General features: G+C 40.3%; 1 protein-coding gene across 8 annotated transcripts in view; it reads left to right on the top strand.

The window, feature by feature from the left end:
- TMEM131L (transmembrane 131 like) overlaps positions 1-18,905 on the top strand; it is a 79,390-nt gene that overhangs the window by 24,897 nt on the left and 35,588 nt on the right. For 6 of the 8 annotated variants that reach the window (XM_086891312.1, XM_086891310.1, XM_086891313.1 and 3 more), the window contains 4 exons: positions 8,961-9,032; positions 9,943-10,066; positions 11,123-11,239; positions 13,254-13,364. In XM_086891312.1, the coding sequence (XP_086747438.1) occupies positions 8,961-9,032; positions 9,943-10,066; positions 11,123-11,239; positions 13,254-13,364 (424 nt within the window). The remainder of the gene's footprint in view (positions 1-8,960; positions 9,033-9,942; positions 10,067-11,122; positions 11,240-13,253; positions 13,365-18,905) is intronic. The other 2 variants (XM_086891314.1, XM_086891315.1) reach the window with 1 other exon arrangement.

Raw genomic sequence — 18,905 nt, 5'->3', positions numbered from 1 at the left:
AAATGGTTGGGTGCAATGAAATTTGACAAGAATGTAACTTCCTATTGCTGTGAGCTTTGCAGTCCCACAGTGCTTCCTGTCAATGTGTCCTGCTTTTCTCAAGGCAGAAGCCAGATTCTCAGAGCTGGAGGAAGACTAGTTTCCCTGGCATGTGAAAGTGAAACACTTGAAGAAGGAAGGGTTGCTACTTACTTGACAGAAGTTGGCCCTTTGCTCTTCAACTTGGGGAGAGTTTTTGAGTAAACCTGGGTGGTGTGCTTGATGAAATAAATTTTTATTTTTACTGTGAAAACCAGAATTGCAGTTGGTGTGTGTAAAAAGGTGAGGTCTTGGTGAGGTCACTTGGGTCTCTTCTTTCTTTACTGGTAATTGTTTTGTAGACACGTTGCAGGAAAAGCAGACACGTTCATTGTTACTTTTGTGGGAATTAATTTGGTTGAGGCAGGTGTGATAGAATTGCTTCCTCTGAAATACCCACCTCTTGTTTTGTTCAGTTTGTGATTATGTTAGTACAGGCCTGTGCTTAAAAACTGCCCTTCCCACCAAAATTTTCTGCTGTCATTTTGCCACTGCAAGGACAGAAATGAAGGTTTCGCTACCTGGTAAGTAAAAATAACTGTGCTCTTCTTAGGTAAAAGGCAGGTGGATTTGTGACCCATCTTCTGACTTTTTAAAGGTTCTTTTATCCAGTCTCTTTCATGGGGCTGTGCTGTGAATTTTGACTGCTTTCAATAAAAGGCTTTGAAAACTGTGGGTAGGGAACAGTCATTTAAATTTCATGGTATTTCAAGCTCAAGGCTTGCATTAGTGCTTTGTTTTTAGCCAGAGAAGGCAGTATGGTGACCCTGTGGAAGCCTTTTCTCTAGGTACTTCTCTGTGTACCCTTTCTTTAGGGTTCGTGTTTTCAAAGTTTCTGAAAAGGCTGTGAGCAGCGCATCTCACTTGAAAATATTTTATTTTCAGTTCAGAGATGCTGGGCAGGAGTGTGGCTGGAGGACCCAGTCTTTCAGAGGTGTAGAGACTCATAGCTTCTCTTGTAGGGGTTTAGAGTTGGGAGAGTTGAGCAGCGTTCTGAAAGCAGCCATTTCTGTACATGTATTAAATAGGCCAGGGTGCTTCAGGATTGACTGCCTTTTTCATTCTGGTTAATCGAGTGAGATAGGAAAAAATTAACATCTCAGCAATTATTTGTGATCTTAGTGGCAGTTTGTGAAGAACAAACCTGTGTTATGTAGGCAGTTTAAATGTTCTTTGGGGGTTTTTTGAGGGTTCAGAAACTTGAGAGTAAGCAAATTAGGCAAAAACAAGTGAATTTGGCTAAAAAGTTTTGAGGTTTAAAAAGGAAAAAAATAGCATGAGCTGCCTTTGTGATTTTTTTTTTGTTTTATTTTGGAAACTCCTGGGCTAGAAGCAGTCTTCAAAGAGACATGAAATGCAGCATTTTCTTAAAACCCCACAAGTCCAGGACCTGGTAAAGACAAAACTTCAAGAATACCAAGGTGTCTGATGATGCCAAAATTGTGTGTCTGTATCAAGCAAGTGGCTCTTTTAATTTGTCTTGGTGAGAACTTAAGAGCAAATTGTATTGTTTCTGCATTTGTAGTTTTAATGGAAGATTGCTGATATTTTTTTGTAAGGAAGCTTAAAAAAGAGAAAGGCAAGCTAAAGGTTTTATTTGAGAGGAGTTATCAGAGTTTACCTTATGAAGTATTGCAGAATGTAAAGGCAGTTGTTGAATTACATGAAGCCAAAAGTAAAATGAAGGTAAATGTTCTGCCTGGCAGGATATTTGGGATTTGCTGGCAGCAGCAGAGGTACTTCAGAGGAAAATGTGTTTGATGTGCATTTTGGACTAGTGGGCCCTGTACAGTCATCCAAAGCAAGTAACTTAGTTACTTAGTCTGTCCAAGATGCATACAATATACCTGGCACCCCAGGAACATCTCTAGAGAGTGCTGTTGTTGCTTGAAATTCGGGTGAGTAAAGGATCTCAAAGAAGAGATTTCAGAAAATAATTTCAATTTAATTCAAGTCATTGTGGATTAATGTCTTAATTTACTACAGATTTCAGTTATTTCAGAAGTTGGGGACTGATTTATGTGAGGGAGTAATTCCACTTTGCTCTCAAACATGCTTTATTGTGCTGTTCCTGCTACTAAAATGCAAACCACAGCTGCAGCTGGGGAAGAAAGCCTTTTCTTTTTGCCAAGATGTTGAGTATAGCACTTCGTCTCCTCACTGATTGTCACTCCCCTAGATTTCTTTACTAGTCTTGATCTCATTTTTATTGTGGTCTGCATTTAACTTCTTTGGATTTGGTTGTGAGGGTAGAGAGAAAAGCCAATTTTTAAAATTTGTGTCCTTCCATTTAAGCCCCATTGAGAAAAGTGGCTTTAAGGCCCATAGGGTAAGATACTCTTAAGTTTGATCATTGCAATTTTGTTGGGTTTTTTTGTAATGAATAAAACTGAAGTGCTGCTGGCTTAGGTAAATGCTGTGCAAATGGTGTTTGTAAATGCTATTGCAGAACTGGGTAGGGAAGGGCATGACCACAGGCAGTGAGAGGAGAGAAGGTTGCCCAGGAAGGCCACCTGTGCCTGTGGAAACACCAGGGCTAGAGTATGGAGCAGAGGAGGTTGCTGGAGGGGAGCAATGTGTGAGGGACCAAGTGGAAGTGTCAGAATGGTTTGTGTTTTACACAGGCTAGGCTTACCTACCACTTTATTTCACTGCCTTTGTAAATAAGTTATCAGCACATCGAGACTTTTGTGTGTAGGTCTTAGCTATCTAATCCTTTTCCAGCCTCAGTAGTTTAAGAAATTAAAAAGAAAGAAAAGATTGGTAGACCTGCTTTCCTCTTTTATGCCATAAATTATGGGGCTTGTTCTTAGAGAGCTTGTCTCATCCATTTCACTGGTTTCTTCTGGTTTAGCAGCCCTTGCTTATTTTCCTGTAGCCCAAACATGTGAAATAGCAGGTATGCATGCACATGTAAGTTGATAGGTAACACTGTTTTGGCCCTTCCCGCTCTCCACAGTTTGGGATTCTGTCCTTGATGTACGTAGTGTGCTTCAGAGGAAATAAGGGCAACCATCCTTCTTACAGAATTACAGAGTGGATCAAAAGGGACCTCAGTCTAGTTCAAATACCCCTTCCATGGCAGGGATGCTTCCACTAGACGGGATTGCTCAGAGCCCCGGTACAGTCTGGCTGTGAACACTTCCAGGGATGGAGCACCCACAACTTCCCCTGGACAACATGTTGCAGTGCCTCATTACCCTCACAGTAAAAAAACCCAACAATTTCTTCCAGGAGCAGCACAGCTCTCTGGTAAAGCATGTAAGTGAATTCCTAATGATGGGTTACAAATCCCAAGCATTCAGAAGCAGTGAGTCAGTCCTCCCTCTCTTCCCTAAAAAATGCGGTGCTAAAAATAAGGGAGACTGTGGGACTTCTAGGTTTCCAGTGTTCAAAATTCTCATTTGTGTCCTTTTATGTGTTGGTCATTCTTTTTCTTCAAAAAATTAAAAATCTAGAAAGACTGAATGGTTCATGTATTGCCGCAGGTTGGTACAGGGCTTCAGGAGAAGTCCTGTAAGTCACTGGAGCTGGGGTGGTCAGTGTGACTGCTCTTCTGCAGGTGCCAAAGCTCCACAGGGATGCACCATGTACAGCTTGCTCATGAGCAGTGCCAGGGGTATTGCAAGCTGGACAATTTCCTGGTTTCTGTGGACTCTCTGTCTCTAGGAAGGAGGTAAAGGTTACAAAAAAAAAAAAAAAAAAAAAAAAATTAGAACTGTTTCTGGTTTTGGCAGGGTTGCCTTGATAGTAAACTCACGTTTTAATTTTGTATTTCCTGACACCTCCATGATCACCATCAAAGGCACTGTGTCTCAGGAGCTGCAATTTAATGATCCTAATACTGGTTTCTGCTTTTACAGCCTTTGGTAAAGGGGAAGTTAAGAGTGGGATGTGACAAACCAAGGCTTTGTATTAGCTCTATGTAAGAGTTCGATTCAGCTGCTTTTTCTATGTCTGTTACCTCTTAATTACCTGCTTACATTTGTCAAAATAATTTCTTTTCATCAATTGCAATCAGAACGATTAAAAAGATCTGGAGGGTGGGGGGGTGGATTTGGTTGTTTCCCTATGTGCTTCATTCTGTGTTTTCTTTATCAGGTGTAGTCTAGAGGAATGAATCTAAAATTAGTCAGTAAATGAGGGGTTTTATTTCCTTTTCTCTATTTCAATTTGCATAAAGAATGTGCTTTCCTGTACAGTACATACACACTTCCATATCTCAAAACCTCATCTTGTGGGTTCATTAACATCACTGCACTGGTGCTGCAAAGTTCCAAAGTGCTCAACGTAAGTAGAATTTTACTTTTATCAATATCCTGAGAAATAAAACAGGACTGCCTAAACAGCTACACTCAAAAAGGACCTCTTGTATGTTCAAGAATCCAGTCCTTTTTGCCTGCTGCTTCCAAGCTGCTCCCTGCAGCCATAAAGCAAAAGACCCAACAATAAACTGCCTTTCCCTGACCTGCTTTTTTCAGCATATGCTGTGAACAAAGCGTACAAAAAGGAAGGAAGAAGAAAGGGAACCAAGTAGCGTTTGTGATTATTTTCAACTACAGATGTTGCTATCTGAATCATCAGATAATATGCATGCTAAGATAGTATGAAGTAATCAATTCAAGTGAGGAACTAAAGATACAAGGAAGACTTAAAGGAGCTAATAGAAGAAAAAGTAACATTGAAATAAGCTTCCTTCCAGGAAATGTCCTTCACTTCTGGTCAAATGCAGTTTATTCTGCAGATGGAGTGTTTTTTTTGTGTATAATCTGATGAATTAACTCAGTTTTAAAATTTAATTAAAAAAAAAAAAAAAAGCGCAAAACCAACAAAAAACCTCAATGCAATCTCCAGCAATTTATTCTGAATGCTTTTTTGTTTGGGTTTTTAGGAGAAAATATTTATTTTGTGATTTTGACCAGTAAAATAGGAATAAATGTCCTGTTTAAAAAGATCTGTTTCTGTTGGACTTTGGGGGAAGCATAAGGCTTTTGCATATTTCAAACAAATGTTTGTAATATACATCACATAAAAATATTAGGGTTTGGGACTGTGAATGCTGACCTGGTTGTTTACCTATGTTTACTTCATACATCACAGACTAACAGAACTGAAAGAAGCAAGGGCAAAACAATTTCAGTGCTATATTTAACAGTGCTCTCAGCATCCCTGTATTAGCATCTCCTTTCGTTAGTCCCACATCAACAGGACACCAAAGCATTCTTTCCTGAAGCGGGAAACGTTGTGAAAGGATGGAACTTCTCCATGTTCAAGCACCCCCGGGGCTTCTTAGTGGATGGAATATTGTAGCTTAACATTTTACAGCTCATGCACCTTTTAAAAAAGAACAACAAAATCCCCTAAAAACGCTGCCCTGGAGTTACGTGTTCTCTGCTTGCACAGCGGTGCTTGCCTTCCTCCATCCTGCTCTTCTCCCTTGGTGTCACTCTTCTTCCTTACCCCACCTCCCCTCCAGCCTGCTTTTTCCACTCCACATCCACCTTTCTTTCAGGCATTCCTGATGGTTGTGTGCACGTTTGGGATTTGTCTGTCTCTCTATTGGGTGTTTTCTGCAAGTGAGGGTGATGAGCTGAGATTTTCATGGGCTCACCCTCACCTTGCCTGCCAGAACCTGTCCCCATATCTTCCTGGTGCTCTGGGTGACCATGTGGTGTCCTCCCCAACCTGCTCAGTGTTTCCACTTTTCTTACTCTTTTTTCCTGGAAATGGATGATGCAGGGTGTCAGGGTTTTAAATATATTGTGTGGACAGAGAGGAGGAAGGGCATGGAATTGTTGGGCTGGGAAGTGATAACAGCACCATTTAAACTAGGTTTTTGATGCATACTGAGTGTTGAAAGAAATTGCCAAGAATTTCCTTCCCCTCTTCTATTTCTTTCTCCTCCAGTTCAATTGTGCTTAAAAGTGTCCTCTGAAATGTTAGAATTGAACTACTCTATCAAAATCTGCCATTCCAGAAGATGTTCAACTGGTCTGTCAAAAAAAGAGATTCCGTGGAGCATGGGTTCCAGCTTTGTTAGGTGGCATGCTTAATGGGATGTTTAAATATTTTACAAGCAAAGGAAGATTAGCTGGAAACCAGGCTTCTGTTGTGAAGAGGCCTGTTTCTCCATATTTGTTGTTTCAAGACTTCCATTCTTAGGCATATATTCCTGACTTTCCAAGCCTGTGACGTTCTCATGAAAGGATCAGTGTACTTTTTTGGACACGTCATCTGTAGCTAAGAGAGCAATTTTGGCATAATTTGAGGTGAATCTACTGGTGAGATGATGTTTTCAGAGAAAAAAAATAGTTTTTTTTGTTAAAAGTGACTTCAAATTTTAAATGTCTCAGTAAATTGCCCTGGTGTTTATTTCGGTGTCAGATTCCTCACAGAGATCTGAATTGTGTTTGGAGCGCAGGGATGCAGAACGGTGTTCTGCCAGCTTCCTACTTGAAGGAAGTGTTCTTGCCAGCCTTTTAGAGACGGTAACTGGAGAAGTACACTTCTAATGTAGATGGGCCTGTCTCTTTCTCTGTACAGTGATGCACTTCAAAGTGCGTCCTAGTTGTTTGAGTGTCAAGAGCAGAATGTTCTCCTGCCCGTTCCCTTTATTCCAACCTGTCATCTTTTCCCTTGGGGGAAGAAAACCAACCCAAAGCAGTGGCAGTTCTCTTTCCACCAGTTCTGTTGTTGAAGAGTCAGCTCTCAGGTTATGTTTTGGCACTGCTTCGGCGCCACTGATAAGCGGTGCAGACGCCCTGGAGCTGGACAGTGGGCTGGGTGATGGGCAAGATGCCACAGGAATGTGGCTGTTCTCCTTTTGGGGCCAGGCTGGAGCCTGAAGTGATTTGACAGCTTTTGTGGGGTGCAAAGCAGAAGCTGGATGTCTTGTAATCACAGACCATTCCTGGTCAAGCAGGGATGCTCCAAAGTCGTCTCCATGCTCAGGAGCCAGCTCGGAGCCTGCACAGGTCATTAACTGAGTCTTGGCTTCAGCCATGCAAGATCCAGGCTGCCTTCTCCAGAAGGAATAAATGGCACCCTTGGGATCCTCCTGCTGCTACTCTCATAGGGCTTTTCGTATTTTTTGACTAGTAGAGGGTTGGTTGAACAGCAATACAGTACATTTTTAAGAACCAGTGCTACAGGAAGGCCATATTCACCTAGAACAAATGAAATGCAGTCTCCTACATCCACTGCTGGATTTGCACCCAGCTGGTGCATTTGGTAGCTGTTGGAAAGAGCGAGAATTGAGAGGAAAAGAGCTGATGCTGCTAGAATTCCTCAGACTGAGGGTAAGTCTTGGAGAGCTACTGCCAATTACATGAATTGGCAGAAAGAGGCACTCAACTTCTTGCTGTTGTCAGCAGAAATTTTTCTGGTGAGAAAAGGTAATTCAGCAGTACCTGTAAGATGCTAGAAACTTAAGCAGTGGTGAGGTTCATGGTCATGTTGCAGTGCATTAACCAGTGGCTTAACTTTTGTTCTGCTGTTTATGTGTATGCATATAATAAAAGGACCTGAGATCCTTTAAGAGACATGTGTTTCTCAAATATCTGTGGCTTTTATAGTAGTAATCTCAATTTGCATGTGATTACAGAAGTACTCAGACTTAACTTCAGGGTATGTACCTGAGGCTGAGTTTTGGAAGGGGAAAAAGGTGCTTGTTGCAATGAAGGTGCAATGTTTCTAGGAATGGAGCAAGAGCTGACTGCTGCAGAGACAAGGTGGTTGGAAGGACACTGTCACTAGCAGCTCCTCAGGAATGCTATGTGGATATATTGCATTCCACCTGCTATGACAGTGAGAGAGTTCTCTCCCTTCTGTGATTCTATGTTTTCGTAAGAGTTGTTGGTTTTCATGATAATAGGCATTGTTTTTCCTGACTGGTAATATATTATTATTATTATTATTATTATTATTATTATTATTATTATTATTATTACTACTACTACTACTACTATGTCTGTTGCTTTGGAATACAACTAAGAGATAGTAAAGGTATAATGTCACAAAGCTACATTTTAAAATTGGGAACCAATTGACTTACTACCACAAATTATGCAAAGCAGACAGATAACTAATGAGACTACAGTCCATCCCTCCCTTCTAGGACTCATCCTTGCTAGGATGCTTATTAGCATTATCCAGTAAAGCTTAAACTTTCTACTCTTGGTAGGTTCTGGCTACTCAATGTGCAGACTGCTTCTGGGGAAGCTTTTAACAGAGTAGCACTGGGTATGCAAATAAAATAAACAAAATGCTGGGCTTTTCTTTTACCACTGTGGTTTTTGAGACTTGTGGAGGACAAGTCTTAATCGAGAAAATGGTGAAGATGTAATGTAATTTTCTGTTACAGGGTATTGAGTCATGTTGAAATAATCTAAAAATGTGCTAGAACTGATAGGAACTTTATTGTTACTTTTTGTAGGGCAAAGGAAAGATGGTGATGTATGTGCTTCAGAGTATTTCTTACTCTCTTCTGTGCAGAAGAAATGAGCTGGCTGCTGCATTAAAGCCACAGCTATACAAGCACTTATTTTGATCTCTGCTTTTGCCCAAGCTGCTGTTTACTCTTCTACCTCTGCATCTCTGTGTGCTCGTACCAGTGCTTGTATAGATATCTAATTGGTGAGCCTGAGGATCTGCTCCATGCTGATGTAGTTCTCATTCCTCAAGACTCTTCTCAGTTGTTTTCCCTCTGTACTCCACTGCACAGCCCCATAAACAGACGTGCCAGCATGACTGTGGAGACCTGTGCAGGGAAGGGAGGTTCAGAATAGAAGGAGTTAACAGCCTGTAATGTGTCTTCCTTCCCTGCAGATTGTAGCATCGTGCCCACTAAATATTAATTGTGGCTTCTTTTCCCTTCTTTTCAGCTTCTCAGCAAAGATGCCTCCAAATGGGAAGGCCTTACATTTTCACCCATCAGTTCTGCATTTTGGAATGCAGTGAGTATCTTACATTATTTTTATTTTGGTTAATAATGAAGTGTGGAGGAACAGTTATACTGGGCTCCATTTGGGTGAAAAACATTAGCTGGGATCATGCCGTCATCTCAAAAATAGAGAAGCAGTAATTGCCACAGAGCTGGAAGTGCATTTCTTGCCTTGTAATGTTTTGTAGGTTAAAATCAGAGTAGTTCTGAGAAGGAGGAAAAGCTAATAGGGAATATAATGGATTCTGGGTGTACATTTCAGGTGATTCTGCATGGATGTCAAATAATTGTTTCATGGTGGCTGTTCATTTTTTGAAAGATTGCCTTTCTAGTGGAGGAAGAGCTTGCTGTTTCCTTGAAATTCTGATAACAAAATCCAGAGAGTCCCAAGCAAAACATACTGGTAGAATAAATTAGATTTTTCTTTGTTCAATTTTAAGGAAACTTAAAAAAAAATCATTCTTAAGTGATAATTAGCCTTCAATCTATCAATAACCAAAAAGAAACACAGTCTCCTTGTGAGTTAAAGGAGTATTTCAGAGGATGCACTGGAGGAATATCTAAGATGTTGGGGTTTAGGATGTAGTAGCTTAAGCAAAAGCCTTGAGACAATTGTTGCTTTAGCTGACAAAACAAGACTTCAGTTATATAAGTTTTTTTATCCAAAACTTTGTGCTTTGTAAGAGTTTTTTTTCTTTTACTCCTAGTTACTCCAATGGGTTTTGGCTAAGTGTACCTCACATCACAGTGTTACATATTTGCCTTTGTACACTAAATGCAAAATTTATTTGGTGTGTTTCCAAAGATTAATTACAACTAGGTAATTGTCACCATGTTTTAGGGTGATTTGTGTTGCTTCTTTCCTGTGTTGCCTGTGCTTATAAAGTGAATAACGATTTCTCTTTCTTTTCTCCCTGCTTTAGGTTGCTGGGGTTACCCAGAGCTAAAATGCTGCATGCCTACAACCCTAGTAGGGATAGAGATGTTGTAGTCAATTCAGTGTTTACAGCTACTAGACAGTTTCATGTGTCTCCTGCTCATAGCCGGGTGAGTGTTGATGTACTTTTGGAAACTATGTAATGGCCCAGAGCCAAGCCTTCGTGCTTCCTTTGGCATAAGCTCTTCATTCTGTGCATTAGTGCTTTTTTGTAGGACCTCCAACTCTTTTTCTGTTTTGCTAGTGTTTTTTTTTTTGTTCACTTCTACTTAGACTTGTTTGGGAGAAGCCATCCAAAACCTACAGTAGGAAATGTGTTTGACAGTAACAGAGGAAGGGAAGAATTTTTCAGTGTTAGAGAGGCTGTTTAAATCTCATTCTGCTTTAAACAGTGTTATGCAGTAATCCACGGGCATGTGGGTGTTCTACAGCCATGAATTTTCAGTCTTTTGAATGGTCTTGCATATTCGTCAGGAAAACCTGCAGTGAAATGTTTTATGTATTTTGTATTGCAATTATGGGCATAATTGCCTTTTATGATCTAAGACCATTATTTTAACTCTGATTTTTTTTAACAATGTACAGCAATATAATAGGTGTTAAGTGATCTCAGTTGGATGAAGCCCGGTTTTTATCCTCCGCTGATGCGCAAAGGGGTTCTATTATGTTTCTGTCTTATTTTTGCTTTTACTATAGCTGAATGGGTATTACTGTGCAGACATAAATGTCATTGTTCCTCCAGCCAGACTATTTAGTTACTGAGAGCACTGCCCAAGTTCAGCTTTGACTGGTTGGCCTGTGTATCACAGGGGCACTGATTCCCTTTGCAAGAGCTGTCTCTCTCTGTGCAGGGAAGTGTTTCTGTGCGCTCACAGGCTGTCGGTGCTGCGTGGTTAAGATCTTGGGCAAAAAGAAGCCTTGAGTGGTGAGGCCCCATGCTAGCTGAGAAACTCCAGCCATAACTTGGCAAGCTGCTGTGTGATCTCAGCTCTTTGTAGTAAAAGTTGAGAGCTGTGCACAGATGAAACTTCTGAGCGCTGAGGTTCTGCATAGTGGGATTTACAGGCAGGGATGTACCTGTGGAAGTATCCTCTGGGGCCTGTGACGGAGTGGTGAGTGTGTGATCGCTGGCACAAAGCAAGCAAGCTTCTTTGTGGTCTCTGCAGGTGATTCCAGCGATGGGAAAGATGTCTTTCAGAGTACTCTTCCTGCCCACAGAAGAAGGCAGTATTGAAAGCTCATTATTTATAAATACCTCATCTCATGGAGTACTTTCATATCAGGTAACTGCTTTTATTTTTCATATCAAGGCATTACTCCTATTTTTAGCTTGGGTTTTGAATTTGTGTTTTAAAAATTGATTTTCATAATTTTAGGGTATCAGTAATCAATAATATTTGAATTCCTGATACAGATCAGGTGGGGCAATGTTAACAGTTCATCCCTTTTACTAGACAGTGCTAGTGTCATGATCACATGCCTGTCTGAGGTTAAAATTAGTGCTGTTAGTGGGGCTAGTTGTGGTAGTAAAACCAAGTGTATTTGTATGTGTGTACTTAAAAGATCATGGTCTAATTAGTTTTATATATTAGTGTAATGTAGACTGCACTGTGCTGAAATGCATTTGTTGGGGAAAACCCACTAGGAAATATTTTAGGTGGTTTTCAGCTACTCTTCAGGATTTTATGTAAACACATTGGGTAATGAGAGGGACACAGGGTGAGAGGTTTAGGCCCTTAAAACATAAAAGTTGAAGTAATGGTTACCTTAAAGTAATGGTACCTTAAAGCTGTCTGTTTTCTGACTAACTGCTGAATTCAAGCAGATCTTTAGCTTTTAAAATTTTTATAAGGGACACTATATATTCCAAATTCTTGGCTTTTATTTTGATGAAGACATTTCTTTACTCTGAATTTAGTGATTTAAAAAGAGTGATGGCTTTGTTCAATCATCAAACGATTTCATTCCTATGCTTTGATATTGTGCTGGAAAACAAACCTAACCTTTTATTAAAGAAGCTAAGTTCAATTGAAATACATAGGATTTTAATACAAATGTTGCATTTTTCTAGTATTTATCAGCGCTATTGCCACATTTGGCAGGAACATTTCATCAAGGATGAGGAAAAAGCGCATTGTAGAACGATTGACCATTTCTTTTTGACATCTCACCCCTCCCTGTGCTGTTCATTTATTGCCCAGTCAGCTCAGCCTTTTATCAAGAGGTTTCAGGGAAGCAGTTGGCACTGCCACCTCAAAATTGGTTTGTTTCCTGTTGGACTGATGCAAAAATCAGTAGCAGACAGGTTTACATGGACATTTTCACCAGCCACCTGAGACAGAGGAAGTAGCTGTCCATGTTTTCAGCTCACATTAGGTTTAAGAGTTTCAAAAGGAGGCATGACTTGAGTGTTTTATGCACAGTTACAGTCCTCTTGAGAGCCCCAAAGCCTTGAAACATCTGATGTTTCTAATGTATTTATGTAAGAGAAGAATCACCCAAATGGAGATCAGGTACCATTGTATTAAAATGTACTTTATAAAATACCTGCATAAAAAAAATAAAATATGTATATATTCCCTTTGTTCTGGTATTTCCTATATGTAGTCAGAGATGTTCAGGAACATAGAATGCATTTTGTTATCCTCTTAATTAAAAAGATGTGGATTTTTCCTATTAAAAACAATAAATCTTTGCATATAAGTGAAAAGTCCAAAGTAATTTTAATTAGCCTCTAATGATCTTTTGTCGCCTTGATCCCTCCTGGCTCCAAAGCCCCCACTTGTTGTGGATCTCATTGTCATAAACTAATCTTGATGGAGCAAAATATGAATATAGTGGAGCCATCAAAATTGCAAATCTTAGTGTTCTGAAAACCAAAATAATGAGAAAATATTTTACTCAATTTTTAAGGCAGAGCCACTGAATTCAGTATTCAGTGGGACAAGTAACAAAATTTTCTCAGAAATTACCATGCTTCCAAATGGTGATACGTGTATTGTCATTGCCTGGAGAATAGTAGGAGAGTGTAGATACTTGGTTTTTGGGATAACCTGATGCTCTGCTGGTGAGTGCTTTGTTTTTGTAATAGTGCCTGAAAGAGTGATGTTTCTTGGGTGCCATTTTATGTCTATGATAACTTTCTACATTGGAACTTTATTGTCTTTTAAAAGAATTTAGCGTGAAAAACGGATTTGGTTTTTGGGAAGCTTGTGGTTATTAGCAATATAGTTTTGGAAGTTGCTGTTATAACTGAAATTCTAGATGTTGGTGTAATGACCTTTTTTTTGATACCAGGTTTTTGGAACAGGAACTCCGATGTCTTCTCCAGAAGAACCTAAAGTGCAGCTAGCAAATGCCTACTTACTGCTTCCACACATTCAGAGCATCCAGGCATCACACACACTGGTACAGTATACATTTCAAGGGGAGAAACCTAGGTCTGTTTAACCACAACAGGTTTTTGACCTTAGGTTTTTGGGATGCAAGAAACATTAGCAAAAACTCCAAGTACCAGTGACTGCAGGAGAGAGATTGCAAAATACAGGGTTACTGTGATCAGCTGCTTTTGTGAGACAGTCTTTGGCATTTAAACTATTCACACTTGTTCTTCCTCCTGCCCCTGTGGCGGGGTGCCCTCTAAATTTTGCTGGCAAAACCATTTGTCAGGTGGCTGTGCTCTGACTGAACTTGAGAATTGGTCTGCCCTAAACAAAAAAAATAAGCTTTATACCATAAAATTGAGAAGGGCAGGAAGCTGTATTGGTTTGTTCTGTTTTTTACTTGCGGCCAACTCCCCATGTGAGTTTACAGCAGGGCTGCACCAACAATTAGCCACAGTTAAAAAGCATGGCTTGCTGCATGGATGAGATTGGGAGCTGGGAGTCAGGCTGCAGCATCCCCTCCTGCCCCTGTCAGTGCTGAATATACCATCTTTGCTTACCTCATCTTCACAAGGAGCTCTGGAGAACACAGCAAGTTGAATTTATGAAGAGTAAATATTTGAGTTGAAAGAAGTTAATGATTGCTGTCATTTGTTTGCAGTTGCAGATATTTTCGTAGTCTTCCAGTCCATACGGAACCTCTCAAGTGAATAACTAATTTGAAAGATTGATCTTTCAGATTTCCTGTTGTATTGTGCACAGACATTGTTTTTCTAAAAACGTAATACCTTAGCATGTAACAGAATTTAATACTTTATCTAAATGTAAGCTGCATTAATTGCCTTTGTGATGCCTTCTGTTCTACCTGAGAAAAATACCAGCATAGATTGTATTTTCCAGTGTGCTATGTATATGTTAGGTTACTCTTACCTCTATCCAATGTTAATGCATAATTTCCTTCTCTCCCTTTCTTTTCCTCCATACCAGTTCCTTGCCTGTAGTCAAACAGTTGAGCTTACTTGTGGACATACAAAGACAGACTTGGAAAGGAAGCAAAAATATTCAGGTTTTGTAATTTGGGGTGCTAGAGGTAGAACTGACAAGGGTTTTTTTGATGCTGTTTATGTCTGCATTTTCCCATCTAGCTTAATGGGTTGTTGTCAGGTAATATCTGAAAATTGCAGACATGTTTTTTTGCAGTTCAGTCTGAATTCTTGAGTGGAGAAGTTTTGGGGAACATTTGACGTTTTCCTCACTAGAGTGACAGACGTTATCCTAAGCTTTATTTGTGTGGAGTACACGTTTGAGGTCATGTTAGCAGGGCAGCATGGTACCACCTGGCACTAATCTTGTAGGACATGAGGTGGGAGAGGGTGTTGACTCAATTCTCCAAGCTCTGGGTGTAATTTTTTCTGTGCTGTGCTGTAATTGAGGAAACACTCTTCATTGCATGCTATCAGTTTGAGCAGAAATGCTTCAGCAGTGGGATGGGCTTCTCAGCTGTTGAAGGTGATAGACAAGATCTAAATACTGGAGAGGAGTTTACGGTTTGAGTTTGGGTTCCTCTCAGAAGAATGTTTCTCTGCAGCTAGCTGTCCTCTCCAGAAGTGCCTTCTTCAATTCATCTTCCTTATGTTCTAATTCAGATCTCATTAAAAAAATGGTATCATTCTGTGTTGTCCAGTTTCTGTTTTAAGCTCAGAAGATGTTGAATTCTGTTGAAGATGTAAAAGGAAGTGAGGTTGATGAGGTTAAAGCGAGTGACTACACAAGGGCAAACTGAAGGATACATAGCTATTATGCATAGAATGGAGTCTTGTAGTGAAGAAGCATTTAAAACGAACCAGTCATACTCACTTAGCTGTGCACATTTCTTTTCCCCTGTTTATTTTTAACTGACATAAAATACCAGGATAAAGTCAGGATAGCATGAGCCTCATTTGTGCATCCATTTTCACCTTGGGACGATTGAGTTCTAACCTTGGGCAACAGCTTTTAGTTTGAAACACAGAAGGTGTCCTTCCCTGTGAAGTCCACTGATACTGCTTGCAAACCTCAGACAGAGAGCTACATGCTGTGTGTCTATTTTTTGCCTCCTGTTTTAAAGGTGGTTGTGTTTAAATTGTTCAGTAATACTGACATCCTTGGTCGACAAGGCCAGAAGAGCTTTGTCATCATTTAGCCCCATCATGTGCCAGTAAAGTGACTTAACAGAATTGCTGGAGGCCTTGTTACCCCAAATACTTACTCTTACTACTTTGATGGTTGGAAACCTACACCTGACTTCCAATTTAAATTGCTTTGTGGCCATTTTATATATTGAGATTTAATTTATGTAACTCTTCCTGCTTCTGATGCTTATACTCAGAAGCATTTGTAGGTGGCATCAGAACTTTCAACTTCCACTTTGCCAAGCTGAAGACTCCATGCTCTGTAGTATCTATGGTAAAGGGCTGTCCTTTTCTTAACCAAACTGACCACCCCTTTTTGTAACTTCTTCAGTTTGCAAACATTTATTTGGCTAGAAATGTAAATAGGGGTTTGGGTAAAATTGTGCCACTGTAGGCTATTTGTGTTGGAAATATAACATTTACCTGGGGATTATAGATGGAAGTTTACTGTAGTGCTTCCACTGGAAATGTAATATACAACAGGTTTGTGTTTGAATTTTTTGTGGAAAATTAACTCCCGTGGATTTTGTGTGTTGTTTTTATCTTTTAATGAGCAAAGCACAAAAGCCTTTCTTTTTTCTCCTTCATTCCCGCATGTTTTTAAGCAGAAACTTTCATGCTTAATAAGAAAAGAATAAGGCAAACCTGCCTTTCTTACTGTTAAATGTGTCTATCTTTGTTACCCTTTTCAACATTTCATCTTTTGAAGGGTTGGGATTGGTGTGCTCTCTCTCTGCCTGTGGTCCTGGATCCCAGGATTTCTGGGCTCGTGGCTCGCTCGTTGGGAGGAAAGAAGAGCTGTGTTGCACACTGTGAATTCGTAGTACGTCCACATGGCCACTCATCTGTGGCTAGTTACCACTAAGCCGTAACAGATGGTGGAGCCCATATAGGTCATCTTTGTTTACCCAGCTTCTGGGTGTAGTCTTCACTATAGTTGCCTGGTTTTTGGCATTGTTTAGTATTTGGGCAGCTACATCACTGCCTCGCTGTGTTCAGGATGGTGGAAATGTCAGTGGAGGAGTGGCGTGCAGGGTGGAGGGTCTTATCATAGGAGACACAGATACTGCTTTGCTGACTTCCCAGAGGAGTTCAAAGTCTGTGAACTGATAGCTTGGGAAATACTGCAAGTACTGGCAGGAATGTAACACTCCTGAAGCTATGCACTGGTGGGCAGAGGATCAGAGAAGCCAATGTGCCCAAGTGTGGTGCTTGAGTGTGGAGAAGGAAAGAAGACAGTAGAGCTTTCTTGGTGTTCTATCCTGATAACTGCCTGAAAAGAACCTGATGAAACTCTGCTGAATCATTATTACAGGGACAGCTTATTAACAGCACTCAGTGTGGAAGTACCACTTTAGGGCCAGGGACTGTCCAGGACAGGAGCTTTGAGGGATCAGCCTACAGAAAGAAGAGGAGGAGGCTTGTTCAGTGTTGTTCTTTTTCAGTCATACTGTAGCCAAACTCCAGGAACTGATTTGAGCTCTAAAGTCCTGGTAATAATGCAAGAATATATCCAAAAATCTTTTAGAGAGCCATGTATGATTGAGACCTCATTGATGGATGAATTGTTTTCTAAAAAATTGCCTACTCTGCTGTCTCCAGTGAGCCCTTTTTCAGGAGTGGAGCTCCTTGCAGACCAGATGGATGGTTCAGGATTTTATGGTTTCGTTGAAAGAGGCCTCTTATTTCTTTAAAATTTAAACTTGAGAACTTACCGAAGCTGTCAAGAATTTAATTTGCGTGGTTTCTATCAGTTGTCTTTGTTCAGGTCAAAGAGGATTTATGACTGCTGAGTGCATGTGTACATTCAAGTATGTATGCCTGAGTACTTAATACAAAATAGAGGCACCAGGTAATTAAGTGGCAATGCTTTGCAGAGCTCTTTCTGAGATTTCCCTGCTGTGCCTCTCCTTTTTAATTTGCCTCTGGTTCAAACATTGGCTGCATAACTCCGCCCTCTGCTCTGATTCATTAGCAGTGATATTTACAGTATAAACGGAGTGCTTGCACTGCTGGGAGATGGTCCTGGATTTGTCTGATTGGAAACTCTGCTTCTGACAGTATTTTCTTCACAGATGCATTATCTTGTCTTTAGGGTTAACTCAGAGCCATCCTGCTGGCACTGTAAGATATTGGGCATGACAGTTACGCATTATTGTCTGCCTTAGAGAAATGCAAATGTGTTTCCTGTTCTGAAGATAGCTTCACAAAGAAATAAAAATTTCCCCTAGAAAACAGATCAACACCAAATACACCCCACTAGCATTTTTTTCCCCCCCTTCTGTACATTAGAAGCTTCAATTTTAACATGACAGTAGTTCCCATGTTAGATCTATGCCAGGTCAAGAAAAACAAAGGCTGAAAAAAAACCACATAGCGGATTTCTTTTAATAGGGATGTAGGGTCTTAAATTTAAATTACTTTAAATGACAGTGGTGTTAGATAAGAGCTAACAAATCCTTATTTAGGACCGTGAAAGCAGTAGTGTTCTTCAAGAAGTGCTGAGAAGGGAAGCCTAAGCAGCAAGTTTTATCTGATCAGAAAATGACCTCAAAAGTTGTAATCTTACTGCCTTGTTAAAACTCCACTAGCAGTCACGTGGTTTTCTTTTTTGCTCTCACAATTTGATACAGACAAAAACATCTGTAAAAAAAGGAAGGACTTTGCAGGGGTTTGAGTCCCCCAGAAAGCTGTGTTGGGGACAGTGTTTGAGTTGCCACTAACCACCTTTGCAGGGCTTACATCGCCCTCTTGCGTGAAGCCTCTGTCATTTTGGTGTGAAATCCAGCTGAATTGGGAATGCAAGTATTGTCTTCCTTTTGGCAGTGCTTTTATAAAACTGGACCCCCTGAAATGCCACACATGTGCTAAATCTCTCTACTCACATGCCCCTGCCTGTCCCCTTTTTCTTGTCCTAAAAAGGTATGAAATAGCTAGATACCTTCCAAAGTTTCTTCAGTTTTGCTTTTCAGCATTGAATTATTGCAATTGTTCAAAGCCAGTTTCATCAACACCTTCAAAAACCTGAACCTACTGATTCCCTACTCAGGTATTTCAGTATCACAAGCAAAATGGAGGGCAGGGGTTCCACATCAGTCTTAAAATTAGCATGAAATTTGGCTGTAAGAAAGGCACTGGCAGAGTGACAGGTCTGCCATTCTGATGCTGGCTGGCTTTTGTTTTTAATTTTTTTTTTTTTTTAAATTTAATTCAGAACTGAGATATCCTGGCTGTGCAGTTTGTGCCAGTAATTTGGCAGTGCAGATTTCCAGATAGCTTTAATGAACTATACTTGGCTTTGTCAGTGCTGTTGCCCCATTAGATTTATGAGTGCTTTACAAGCTGGCACAGTCAATGTCATCTTTTCTTTTCTTTTCCCATTCTAGTCGATAAAA

The sequence above is a fragment of the Cyanistes caeruleus genome, chromosome 5 (genome assembly GCF_971803275.1).
Source record: "Cyanistes caeruleus chromosome 5, bCyaCae1.hap1.1, whole genome shotgun sequence".
In the NCBI taxonomy this organism is placed as follows: domain Eukaryota; kingdom Metazoa; phylum Chordata; class Aves; order Passeriformes; family Paridae; genus Cyanistes; species Cyanistes caeruleus.
This window is presented reverse-complemented; position numbering and strand designations above follow the sequence as displayed.